We start from the raw sequence: 14,376 nt of genomic DNA, 5'->3' as shown, positions 1-14,376 counted from the left end.
AGAGGAATATGGGTATGAATCAAGTGAAAGAAAATAATTTATGACAAGAACCTATGCCATGTAAAAAGATATTCTTCAGATTACTCTGATATCATGCCGTAGGAGTGGAGGATGCATTTGAAGTTCCTGATATCTTGTTTTATTCCAGAAAATTGTATCTCCCAACTAAAGCCGCAAGTGTACATCTGTGGTAGTAAAAGAATGAACGAATTTATTAGAGTTCCACATAGTATATGCGATAAGCAAGAGGAGGCAGCTTTATAACCAACAAAGGTTTTGAATGCCTAAAGAATGGTGTTCTGTGCCTGTACGTGTATATTCAGAGAATATAAATTATGATGGTCTCAATCCATTATTGATTGTTCGATATTCTTCAAAAGGTGTCGAGAGTCTTTTCTATGTTTCTTGGCACTTAAGAGTTTGTTAGAAGATCATGATTCATCCATTAGGGAAGAGCACGGGAAGTCTTACGACATTAAATACTTACTGATTGATTGTTGTGTGTCCATCGCAAGTCTCTGAGATGCACAATAGTAGGATTATGTTTTGCCACAACTGATGCAAGTTATCCAGGGGTTCACATGCGAAGGAAAAGGGAACTATACGTGTGGCAAAATTTTATGATGCTTGGTTTCTTGAACACAAGCTGAAGACAAAGGATCTGTGCATATACGGAGTTTGGGATTTTTGAGTGAAAGTTTTGAACTAAGTCTTGATTACCACTTGAAGCAAAAGATGTGAAATTTGAATTTCCAGTCGCAATTAGTTAAGAATTTTAGAAGTAGTCAGTTATTTTTTATAAAGGGTGTGATGGTTGATATGTCTCAACATTGTTTATAAATAAGGGATGTTTAAGACACAACATACAATTCATATTCATATACAAATTTTACAAATTTTACATACTCAATATACATGCGCATTTGATATATTATATTCTTTCATTGGCAAATGAATGAAAGTTTGAACTAAGCTCGTGAATTCTGGATTATTGAGTAAATATATTTATATGTGATTCTAGAGTCAAATTGCATTGGATGGATCTTCCGTAAGGAGCGTCTCTAGTGCAATTTTATTTCCAACATGATCAATAAGAAATATTTATTATATTTAATTTCCATGAAGCTTTAGAGTTAAAATATTATATAGTTTCATCCTTTATAACTATTATTTTTAATTGTATAAATAATTTATATGATAGATAAGTGGATAGGATCAATTATCGCATTTTAAAATTGAACATCATAGATATTGAGAAATATTTAATTGTTTCCGAATCTATGTCTGGTTTGTCTCCGAACCATAGGAGTTAAAATACATCCTAGACTATTTTAAAATTGTGTCCATATAGTTGATCTGTCACATCTTGATTACTAAATTGTTTATAATTCATGTGTGTAGAATTTTATAAAGTTGTATGTTTTTAACTTATAATACTGAGTCTAACGCCCTTTGGCATTGGTATTTATATTATTCATAATTCGCAATCCATATGTTGGCAATTATTTCATATCTTTGCATCAAAGAATTAATGTATTCATTTGTTGCCATCATCTATAATAATTATTTTTATTAAAAAAAACTCATATATTCATTTATTATTCTTAATTCGTAATTTGCAAAGTTAGAAGTTTTCTATAATTCTTGCTATTTGGAAAGCTTTCATCGCATTCACATTTTAACCATTCTGCTATAAGCATCTTGGGCTTAAGTGTTTTGTTTAGGATTACGTACACCCGCCTTGGTTTTGTAGAGCTAAAAGTGCAGGGGATTTGGATTGCATTGATCAGTCCTGTGAAGTTGGCCATAACCGTTTGGATATCCCAGCATCGAGTTGGCAAGACTCGTAGGATTCCAATCTGCAGTTATGGGAACCGACATGTCCTATGGTGGATAGTTTATTTCTCAATTTAGTAATCCTCATGAAATACGTGATGATGGATTCTTCTTTTGCCATCTTAATGTGAAGAAGTTCTTGTTTTAATGCGAGAGTTGATGATGTCTACTATTGGTCTCATACATCTCTTCTAATGTCTTGAACATGTCGCATGCAGATGTTAACTTAGAGATGATTGGCACAATGCGATCTTTCGCAGAGTCAACTGACATTTTCTTTGCTATGGTGAAATTTCTCTTCCATTGAGGCTTTTTATCTTTTTCATCTAGTTTTGGAACCACTTTCTCCACAAATTCGTTTAATTAATTTTCCTACCAGGCCAGCATGACTATGAACTTTCAAGAGACGAAGTTTGATGCACCCTCAAGTCTGTCTTTGACTTTAAGTCCATTCGCCATCTTGATTTAGAAAATGCAATCAGATTTGAAGGCAATTGAGAGGATAACCCTGCTTCTTTGAATTTTATCCAATCTTTTCTTAAGCCTGCTCTGATACCATGTTGGTTTTTTATCAGAGTAAATGAAGAAAAAATTATAAATCAATACAAATACTCCAAGGTACCTTTGGAAAACCTTCAACTTTGAAGTTGAAAAACCCAACAATAATGTTTCCTTTTACTATAATAAAATTATTGAGTCTGACGACAATTGTTTATTGACTATAAATATAAATTTGATTGATCTCAATGTGTACACGTTGATATCAGCCTGAATATATAATTTGATATGATATTGTCTTCTATTATATATATGAGCACAAAGAATCTCCTGCAATGAGCATGAAGTGTTCACTTTATAATCTCCTGCGATGACCTTGAACTGTCCTCAGTATAATCTCCTGTGATATGGTTATTATCCTTTGCGATATCAGTATTACGATGTCTGTAGCCTTCTGCTCTCGATCTTATGTGGGTTTGTAATGCTTAAATGATTCTCTGCACGTCTGCAGATTTGTGGATACTAGCACGCTTTGTGGATGTCTCTGCAACACACATCTCCGTGGCCACTAGGGCTCCTTTACCCGGATTTTGGCTAAATGCTGAAGTGGCATGGTGACGAGGACGAGTAAGGTAGAGAGTTTGTGTCTTAGACTGGGGGGGGGGGACGGAGCACAAAATGACTTTTACATAAGGGTGTAAATTTTATGCCATTTCAACATGATAATGCCATAGCAGACAACAACTTGCAAGGCCATGCTGATCGTCAGTATTGCCAACCCAATTCGAATCAGTGGAGCCAGCAACATGAGTCGCCTGATATATAGAAAATGTTAAAATGAGTAGTGCCCCAAATGTACCTCAAGATACCTTCCATGACTCTCATGTACATCATAAGAGAAATGATAGACTAGTCCAACCACGAAGGAAAGTTCAGGACATGTGTCAGGTACAAAAACACTTATCATTCTTCGTTCTCTTTTTGGTTGTTCACAAACATAAAAGGTATCATAACTTCATAAGGAAAGGAAGCCACTTCACTGAACCAGTCAGTGTTTTTGCTTGAGTATGAATGTCATTGCTGGTTAGTGTAGGTTAGGCTATTTATGTTCAGTGAATTTTGATTGCACATAGTTGTAGGCTATTTATGTTCAGTGAATTTTGATTGCACATAGTTGTAAGGCATGTACATCATAAGAGAAATGATAGACTAGTCCAACCACGAAGGAAAGTTCAGGACATGTGTCAGGTACAAAAACACTTATCATTCTTCCTTCTCTTTTTGGTTGTTGACAAACATAAAAGGTATCATAAGTTCATAAGGAAAGGAAGCCACTTCACTGAACCAGTCAGTGTTTTTGCTTGAGTATGAATGTCATTGCTGGTTAGTGTAGGTTAGGCTATTTATGTTCAGTGAATTTTGATTGCACATAGTTGTACGTTATTTTTGTCCAAGTACTAAAAGACATTAGTTCATTGCTTAGTCTAGGTATCTAGGTAGATGTTTAGAAGGGGCAGCCAATTGTCAAGTCTAATTCTGAGTCTATTTCAGGTCTTTTTGACTTTATGCCTTATAGCCATATTAAAGGTACTAATCTTAGATGTTTTAGCAGGAAAAACACCTTTGTGGATCTCCAAATGTGTTAGCCTAAGACGATAATGTATAGAAGACTATCTACAAGACCATGCTGATCATCAACATCAACTACCCAATTTGAATTAGTAAAGCCAACAACATAAGATTTGCTTGATGGACAACGAATGCCAACATGAGTAGTGCCTTGATGTGCCTCAAGATATGTTTGGCAACCTTCTGCTAACTATCATTTGCATCATACAGAAAATGAGAGACTAATCCAACCGCAACGGAAGGTTTAGGATATGAATGTGTCAGGCAGAAAAGATTTTCAACCAATTGTTTGTATAATGTAGGTTTAACTGAGGGAGATGAACAATTGGCAGGCAACACAACATCAGATTGAAAGGGTGTGGGGGAAGGCTTGCAATCAACTATGCCAAGCCTTTGAACCATGTCAAGAGCACACTTCTAGTGACAAACAAAAATCCCATCTAAAGACTGAATAACCTGAAAACCAAGGAAATATTGCATAAGTCCAAGATTTGTCATATCAGGTTGCCCCATCAAGGCTTATTAAACACTCTGACTCATGGAACAAGAGCTTCTTGTAAGGAGCAAATCATCCTCATACAAAACCAATCTCAAAAGATCTCCCTCTTGTTGAGTGTAGACTATATGATCAAAATGTCAACATGTGAAATTTGAAGAGCAGGAATTGTCCTTCTCATACCAAGTTTGTGGCACTTGATTGAGACCATAAGATGAACATTGAAGTTTTCAAGCTAGTGAATGGTCCTGCACAAAGCATTGGGGATGCTCCATATAGATCTCCTTATGAAGATCACCATGCAAGAAAGAACTCCTTACATCCATCTAATAAATCGACCATCCTTGTGAAGCTACAATTGAAAGTACAGCGTGAATGGAATCTATCTTGGCAATAAGGAAAAAAATCTAAGAATAATCAATGTCCTCAGCATGCGAAAATTGCTTAGCAACAAGATGGGCCTTATCAATGAAACCATCTACAACATAGCTGTCATGATATACCCACTTGCATCTCACCAACTTTCTTACCTTAGGAAGAGGAACACGACCCCAGGTATGATTCTTCATTAGTGAAGAATGCACCTCATCCCACTCTAGAAAACTTTTAAGCTTAGCCAGAATAGTTTGAATCAAGAGAGAAACCCTAGAAAGTTGTGATGGAGTACGATAAGCTTTGGGATCACTTGCGCAATCTCTAGCTGCATTAACATTATGATGGGCCCACTTGAGACATTCCTCAAAAGGTAAAGGAGTAGAAAGTGATAGAGATGCATTAGAGAAAGAAGCCTCCAGGGGATAACACTCATCAAACATGTATGCCTTCACATCGTCACAATAGCTAACAAAGATGACTGGTTGACTATTCTCCCTGATTTTACTTTTGTCAGTTTGGAATAAATGACCAAGTCTCACTCCCAAAATCTTTGATTGAAGATACATCAGGGTTGTGGTAGGACCAAGCTTTCTTAGGAGTCAACTGTCCCAATACCTCATGAGGCATCCAATTCTGAATGTAATTGGCACAATTTAATGCCTTAGCCCAAAAAACAACCACCATGTCTTGAGACAGAATCATGCAATTAGCCATCTCTTGAAGTATTCTTTCCTCTCAGAAACACAATTTTGTTGAGGGGTATAAGGAACTGTAAGCTGATGAAGGATGTCATGTTTTCAAATTTGAGTATAACCTAGCTATTCTTTAAACAGCCTAACCTGGGTCCCAACATTGAAACATAGACCAAAGTTTTGAGCCCCCAGTAATTTTTGTGTTCAATTTATACCCCAGATTAATTATTCAAATGTATCAAGGAGTTAATTTGAATAGAGTACTTAACTCGGTTATAGAATATAAAAGCATGAAGCATCTATAAGCCATATCATATTACATATAGAACTCCGGTATATTGATATCATCATTGATTTGTCATATACATTTATCTTGTCCTTGTATCTTCTTATTACATCTTCTATCATATACAATTTCTCTTAGTTATGTTCTATTTCTCCTATTTCTCCTTATCTTGTCTAACTCTATTACGTCTTTACAAATATCTAGCTGATGGGACATGACACATGAATTCTTATCCTTGTTTGGATTTTACCTTTTCAATATGAAACTTTGCAAACTCTTTTGAGGTAAAGTGCAGTAAATTCTTTGGTGATCACATCTACACTTACTTTTTTCCTGCCATTAGGTTTCAATTCCTAGTTCTATGTATTGTATTTTGAGATTATTTGGATGTGGGTTTATCTTAATTGTCCTATAGTCTATTTGTAATCTTGATAAGATAAGATAAGATAAGATAATAATATTAATGTCCAACAAGAAACCACCAAGGTTTATGGGACTGAGCATACAAACAGAATAGCCTGCCAAAGCAGAAACACTAAACGGTGACTGAGAAGAAACAAAACAAGAGAAAAGACAAGGTAAGGACTAAGGGTCCTTCCTTGTCACAAAGAAATCAGTAATAGAGGGGTAAACTTGTGAACGATCCAAGTCTTAGAATGCCGTGTAGAACCGCTGTAGGACTGTTGCTACCTGGAGAAACTGGTGCAGTGTCTAACCGATCTGGAATGAGAAGTACTGGAAGGCCTTTTCAAACCTCGTGGAGGAGACAAGGGAGAGAAAAGGCAGTGATGAGCTGGTCAGAAATAGAGTAGCTCAGAAATAGAGTAACTAGCAGACTTGACTTTCAGCGTCTCGATGAGTTTTTCTGTGTATTGTCTTAACAGATTCTTGATTAGTTGGTAAGCCAAAAGGCCATAAAATAAGTACAAAACTTATTTATTGCAATTTTTCAAGATCAATAAAGAAAATAAACATGTATTGCTCAAGTTCTAAGCAGATTCATAAAGTTTCACAACTTCTATTATTTACTCATTTGCATGTGTAAAACCTAGTTTACATGTGCACTTGAATAAATTTAAAATATACTTATATTCTTTATCTTGATTAAGATATTTCATTTCTAACTTTAATAAAAAATAAAAAATGCATAGTTTGTTCCCAGTTGGGCACATGCATTGGTCTATGATTTGTTCCCCTTCCCTCATTTCAACACATACAAAAACAAGCCAAACATTATATATTCATTTTTAGTTGATTGTTCTTCCCTGCTTCTATTTGCAAGTATATAGTACCAATAGGGCTTGTTAAATCCACATTTTGAACACTTACCTAGTAAGCCCTTTTCTGTTATGGAGCTGTATCCTTGATTATTCAAACCAGCACATGGATAGCCTGTGACAACCTTTATAGGGGTATAATATGCAATGGGTATGGTTTGCATTTAACTTAACACTTTAGGGAAGCCAAGGGTGATCTTGAATCAAAAGTGAAAAAGGTTTCACCTGACCTCAATAATTGGGCCTTAGTTGCATGAGCTTAATAAAGGTTTTGTGGTGTTCTTCTCAAGTTTGGCACCCTGGCACTTGGGATGCTATCCAGCATTAGAAAATTGTTTCTTTCAACTCAGAATAGTAGAATACCAACAAAGTGTTGCTACTGTTGGGTTGTAGTCAATTGGAGATATTTTGAAAATCTCTGCATTTTAATAGGGATTCAGTTTCTTGCCTAGCATATGAAGTTGTAGCTGCGAGAATTTTTTTTGCTCTTCCAAGTTAAGATTGGTGACTATATTTAAGTCAATCCCAGAATTTGTAGTCAAACCAAAAGGTGTTGAGATGGAGAGAGGGCAACTCAATTACCAAAAAAATGGTGTAACTTCAATCAATCTGATATGAATTTGTTGGGCTTGTTGAAAGTGTTAAAATACATGTTTTTGTACCAGGTTGCCATCATTGAGTATTACTGATGACTAATATAGTCATCATTGTGAAATGTTTGGCTTGATGATATTGATTCTATGTACATTCTATATACTCCATTACAGTCCTGACCATTGAATTAGAGTTTAGACAATTTAATCTAGTTTTCTCTATTGATCAACTGCTGCTGTAGAAATCTGACTTTGTAAAACCTAAATAACTATAATTGTTAAGTTTTAACTTCTGCATTCTTATCGCAATATAATTGGTTTGATTTCTAGTTCTGATTGTTTTACATTTCCATTGCAATAAAACTGACCTTAGTCATGATTTATGCAGATGTTGGTCCAGTTGTGGGCATGACATTCAATACACAATGTTTTTTATTATCAATTGGTCTTTGGAGGTTAGTTTGGATTTGGACAGGCATATCTTTTCTTGCATGCAGAATAATGTTTTTGGGTTATACTTGGTGCTATTATTTGCATTAGCTTTTTAGTATTTTCTTATTGTCAGTGAGGGTTTCTTGATTACATTATCTTTATTATTTTTTAAACTAGCTCACTCTTGTTCTTGGTGGAGTCACTTTCAGCAAAGATGCCATGGGAAAGGATATTAATTTCATAACAATTTCCCTTGACTTGCACCTAGCCTTGACATTGAGCTAATATATCAGGACTCCTTACAATAGGCTACTCAAATGACAAGTGATAAATTGCTTGTTTTTATTTCATGTCCCCATACAGTTGATTCTGTAGCTTTACCATGATATCCCAATCATTTGCCTCTTGAATTAGTTGAGATTTGGGTTTGCATGTGTCAATGGTATTAACATAATGTGTAATATTATTATTGTTGGTGTAAATAAGTATTTACTAATTACACTTTCTTAAGTTTACTTAAGTTAATGCATTATTTAATTATTTTGCACTATTTAATTATTTTTATTTGTGAGACACTTAGGAGTTTGCACACCCTTTTGAGTTGTCATGTAGACAACACAGGAGTACGCAACTCTATTTAAGCACATGGTGTCTATAACACTGTTTTGCGTGTCACACCCTTGTAGGCTTATCGTCTCATCACCGCACTTACTTCCATGCTTAATGGAGGATAACCCATATCTGGTGGACATGTGCTTGGTTTTATGACACATCATGATGCTAACTTCTATGCATTCTAGAAGCTCTCTTGAGGCCTTTATATTCAGGCACTCCTAGTGTACTCTCAAGATGAACCAGTTATTGAATACATTGTTATTCTGATCATACTCTCTCTCTCTTTGGTCTACTATGTGCTTGTGTTTGAGTTTGTAGTTCCTGGGTGAATTTTTTCCTTAGGCAAATTCTTACATGGTATCAGAGCAACTTGGAGATTTTCTCATCACAAGTCGTTCAAGATCTCTTGCTTCATCACCTCAGCTTGAATCCGGAGTGTTGTAGAAATTGGGAGTGTCTAGTGTCAAATCTAACCTCGCCATTGCGTCCGAAACGCTGAACCGGTGAAAATCGACTATAAACTTGGCTACCTTGGCCCAAAGTCGATCGTGAGGCAAATTTTTTTTTTGCAAATTGGAACCTGGAGGCCCTGATTTGCGGTATGAATATGGTCTTTTTTTGCAGATTTAATTGATTATTCAAATCTGCATTTTTAATTTTTCTCTGCATTTTTATTTTCCGTCTGGATATTAGCGAAAATTCAGAGAATTTTTTTTAGCAGACCCGGGCAGTGACACCTTGGATCTGCCATTTGTGGAGGTTTATTTTGTTGGTCGCAGAGAATATTCTGCATCATTCTCTCCTACAGACGTCTTGTACAAATCTGCAAAGTTCGCAGGCGGCTACAACACAAAATCCGGCCACAAAGACCCACTGCCGGTCGAACGCAATCCACCAAACCCAGCAGCACAGGCATATTCCGTCCACAGATTCGTCACCGCGGTCACAGACTCTCGGCGCCACTTTTGGCTTTCCCAGCCCGCGCTTTGTTTCATAGTGGGCGGTAATTTGTTTTTTAACAGGCCGTAGCCCTTCTCCACATTGCGTGTGGGATATCTAATCCCAACCTCGGCAGGGTTTTCCGTTTTCCGGCGTGTCCTACCTTCTTCCGCGTTGCAGATTTTCGTCCCCCCCAGCAGGTTCCCCGACGTCGTTGGTAGCTGAGATTCTGGCGACTGTTCGAAATTCGGGCGCTGCTGCTATTTAACCTCCCACCTGCGTGTAGAGTTTTAACTTGCAATAGTTTCCTGGCCACGCGGATTCCTGTTACTGGTGCCGATTGTCTGTATCTTCTGCCCGGCGTGAATTTCTTCTCGTCTCGCCCACCTGTTCCTGGCAGCGCTCCAAAGTACCGGTGAAGCAAAATTTTTGGCAGGATTTGTAGTATTTTCCCGGCCGCCTGCAGATTTTAAACTTTGGCGAGCGCTTGGGTTTTCATGGCACGCGGTTTTTTACAAACCCTCGATTTTTTAAAGTTCCGGCAGATACCTCGCCGTTGCTCACATATTTCCGATAGCACAGAACCCGCCCTACGTGGCCAAATTATATTGTGCCACGCGGACCCTACGCAAAAACCTGCAAAATCAACATGTGGACTACAAACTCACCAACCGAAACTGCCACGTGCCACATGGAATCCAGCCTTTTATGCCACGTTTGCAGTACGGAATTGACACGTGTCCCATCCGTACAGTACAGACAGTCCAACTCAGCGTGACACGTCAGCCAGGGTGCTGTTTTTTTGCTGACGTCACCATTTGCCTAGGTTAAATTTGACGGCCATTTGACCATCATTCCTAGGCATTTTATAACTGCCTTGACGGTCGTTTGACCGTCAAATTTAGCATCGCAATTTCTCCTCCAGACCCCTCTCCAAATTGCTTTTCAGTTTGGTAGCCCGACTTCGCGAGCTCGTAACTCGGACATCCGAACTCCGATTCAGGTGCAATTTTTTTTGAAATTAGGTAAAATTTTTTGAATTTTCCAATGGTGGTGTTGTTTTCTGGTTTTGGTGCCTAGATTTTGCAAAAATTGCATTTTTTGGCAACTGTACCTGCATAATCCTGCGTTTTGCAACTTCAGAAGCTCCATACAGGCACATCTGGTCACTTTTTCAGGTTTTGTTTTTTTTGAAAGTTTGCATTTTTTCGTCTACTTTCTAGATCTGAAGTCAGATTCTAGGGTTGTGTGGACCAATTTCTCACTTTCAGAATTAGGCCTTCTTTGGCATTGTAAAGCTTTGATTCTTTTCAGAATTGTTGTACAACTAAGCTACAGTGCTTAAGTGACAGATTTCAACCTTATAAGGCAGTTGTAAAAGCAAAATTAGAAAGTCCACTTTGTTCATTTTGACAAGTGGCCCATTGTAAATGCACTACTTATAAAGTGCCAAAAGCATCTCTTTTGGGGGGGTCTTTTGATTGAGTGAAAAGGGGGGGTGTGTACTGTGTTTTTTGTCTCTATTTTGTGCTCTTTCATTTCTGCATCATGGGTTTTAAATGTCCTCCTTTAACTTCACGCAACTATTCTACATGGAAAGATATTGCATGGAGTAGATTAATGGAAAAAGGATATAGTCTTTATGTTGATGGTACAATTACCAAACCTACAGATGCTAAAGAACTCATTGATTGGCAAAGACAAGACTGACAAGCTTTAGGTGTAATTAGGAGTTGTGTACATGGGGATCTTCTTTTTCACATTAAAAATTGTTCAGAATCTAAGGAAGCTTGGGATAAACTTGAACAGTAGTATGGTAAAGTGGATGAAGAAAAGGGATTTCAGATTGAAGATGATCTACTTCTCTTGAATCCTAAGAATTATGACACAATTCAGGATTATATCATTAAAGTCAATGAGTATAGGGCACTTCTAAAAGATTGTGGAAATCCCATTAAGGATGACAGGTTGATTCATCACATCCTGAAGAAGCTACCTTCTGAGTACGCCAACTTTGTTTCAAGTTTTAATACTCACAGGTTAACCATGGGATCTGCTTACTAGAAGCCTTCCTTTGATGGATTTGCAGACATGTTGATTGTTGAACAATCTCACTTGGTGGATTTTGGACTTCTCAAGTTATCTAAGACCAAAGCCTTGGTGGCTAGTGATGCTCAGAAATCTAGTCAAGGGGGAAAAAGCAAGAAGAAGAAGAAGCAGTGGAAGTAGAAAACACAAATTGAGACACAACATGACTCCTCTCAACAAGGCGGTTCTTCTTCAGACAAGAAAGGAAGTAATGAAAAGAAAGACAAACTCTTTTGTGCATACTGCAAAAAGCCAAATCATGACGAGCATCATTGCAAAACAAAAAGAATCGATGAGTTAGAAAATCTACTCAAGAAGAATAAAATTCAAGTGCCAGGTACTTCCAAGGATTCAACTCCTACCTCTTCAAAAGGTAAAGGTCAAGCACTTATGGCCAACACAAGTTCTTCGGAATGGATACTTGACTCAGGTGCCTCTTACCACATGGGTTCTTCAAGGGAAGATTTTTCTTCATTGAAGCAGTCACAGGTGCCACACATCTTCGTGGGAGATGATACTAAAATGGAAGTTGAAGGTAAAGGACATGTTGAAATGGAAGATGGGGAATTCAAAGATGTTCTCTACGTTCCAAATCTAAGCTCTAATCTCCTATCAATTTACCAAATCACTCACCTTGGAGATGGTCATAAGGTTGAGTTCCTTCCAGATTCAGTGATGGTGCGAAGTCTTAGAGATGATTCATTGGTAACAGTGGGGAAAGTCAATGATGACAAGAGGCTTTATTCCTTCTCCCACTTTGTGCCTAAGAGTCCTTCCCAAGCCTTGTTAACTCACTTTACTTCACACATCTTATGGCATGAGCGGTTTGGTCACCTTGACTTCCACTCTCTTCAGCAACTCTACTCAAAACACATGGTCAAAGGTCTACCCAACATCAGCTTTTCTAAGGGAGAATGCTCATCTTGTTCAGTGGATATGAATCTCAAGGAGAAGTATGATAAAGGGAAGTCTTCTCGAGCTCCAGTTATTCTTCAGCTAGTTCACATGGTATTAGCAGGACCCTTTGCACTGTTGCAGTGACTTCAGTCAGCCAAGGCCGCTACATACTCACATTTGTTGATGACTTTTCTAGATTCACTTGGGTCTTCTTCCTTCATCACAAGAATGAAGTAGTTCATAAGCTTCAAGACTTCAAGACTCATGTTGAACACAAGTCAAGGAAAGCCATCAAAGTATTAAGGGTGGACAATGAGAACAAATACGTAGACAGAAGACTTAAGAACTTTTGCAGAATTGAGGGGATTGATCTTCAAAACTCACCAGCATTCAGTCCGCACAAGACAGATGTTGTAGCTATGAGGATTAGGACTCTCAAGACCATGGCAAGTTGCATGATAAAGGCCAAGTCCCTTAATCCTACACTTGAAGTTGAAGCCATTAGCAGTGCTACTCACATACTTAACAGATCTCCTCATCCAGCCTTAGATGGCAAGACTCCTTTTGAGGCATGGTGTGGCAGAAAACCAGTTGTGAGTCACCTTAGAGTCTTCGGTTGTCCAGCATGGGCAAACCTATCCTCTAGGAGTTGCAAGGCACCGACACCTAGGCCTTGTACCTTTATTGGTTATGAAGACAATGTGAAGGCTTACAGACTTATGGATTCAGAGACACATACGATTTTTGTGGAGAAGGATGTACATTTTGAGGAAAGTTCTCCCAGCTTATCCTCTACTCCTCTTCGCACTTCATACACAGTGGAAACTGATAGTGACACCAGCGATAGTGCTTCAACAGGTTCAGACATGTGGGGTTCTGTCGACAGTTGCAGTGACAGGTCACATCAGCCCAGTCCACGTGCTTATATTGCCACAGTGAAAGGTCCAACACAACATGGTACATCTCGTCTTCCAGCTCCAGCTTCAGTTGACTTGGGAGACAAACTTGAGGACTTACATCTTCTCATTGATGGTGATTCTTCTACAGTTGTTGCGAGGGCTCACTCTGACCCTCATGTGCATTCTCTACATGATCAATCTTTGTAGGTTGGCGTGATTGTGGATCCTTATGAACAACAATTAGTGGACGTCTCTTTGTCAGTTGAGGAGACAGATGGTTTAGTGGAATAGGTTCAACAGACATCCTTGACTGATCTACATTCGTTCTTTTCAGCACAGTTGGAAGGGGTGAACTTCAGCATCAGTACAGAGATACTTGAGCAGGTTTCAGGGCCAACACACATCTTCAGGACTGTACCTTTGGCTTTGTTTCTTCCTAAGGGGAGGAACACCTTTTTGAATTCATGGACTAGCTTCTTCATTGGAGCAGCTTTCATTTGTTGGCATTCTTCTTTTGGGGGGGGGGGAGCCTATTCTGTCGCTCTTCCTTCTCTTATTCTCTTTTGTATATACTAGATGTATGTCGTAATGGGGGGGTCTTGATTACTCCATCCATCGATGCATCCTTATTTATCTCTCTTTTTGGGGGAGGGTTTTTCCCATGAGGTTTTCCCTCTTTCCCCGCTTTATGGGAGATTGCATTTTCATTATGTACATGGGTATCTAATATGGCCTAGTAGCTAGGACCCATTATGCATCTTCATCCTAGTTCGTAAGTTTAAGGGCATTCCCCTAAGTTGCACTTAAGGGGGGGTGTTGGTGTA

General features: G+C 38.2%; 1 protein-coding gene across 8 annotated transcripts in view; it reads left to right on the top strand.

The window, feature by feature from the left end:
* Window positions 1–14,376, top strand: part of LOC149543679 (uncharacterized) — a 196,838-nt gene that overhangs the window by 14,304 nt on the left and 168,158 nt on the right. For 7 of the 8 annotated variants that reach the window (XR_016355672.1, XR_016355673.1, XM_089798438.1 and 4 more), the window contains exon 3: window positions 8,071–8,137. The exons of the other annotated variant lie outside the window; for it this stretch is intronic. Coding sequence is in view for 5 of the 7 variants with exons in the window: in XM_089798438.1 (XP_089654564.1) it covers window positions 8,071–8,137 (67 nt within the window). In the remaining 2 variants the exon portion in view is untranslated. The remainder of the gene's footprint in view (window positions 1–8,070; window positions 8,138–14,376) is intronic. 8 annotated transcript variants of the gene reach the window in all.

This window comes from Cupressus sempervirens, chromosome 8 (assembly GCF_028749045.1).
Source record: "Cupressus sempervirens isolate cs-2001-9-10 chromosome 8, ASM2874904v1, whole genome shotgun sequence".
In the NCBI taxonomy this organism is placed as follows: domain Eukaryota; kingdom Viridiplantae; phylum Streptophyta; class Pinopsida; order Cupressales; family Cupressaceae; genus Cupressus; species Cupressus sempervirens.
The sequence above is the reverse complement of the archived record's forward strand: the minus strand, read 5'-3'. Positions and strand labels throughout refer to the sequence as shown.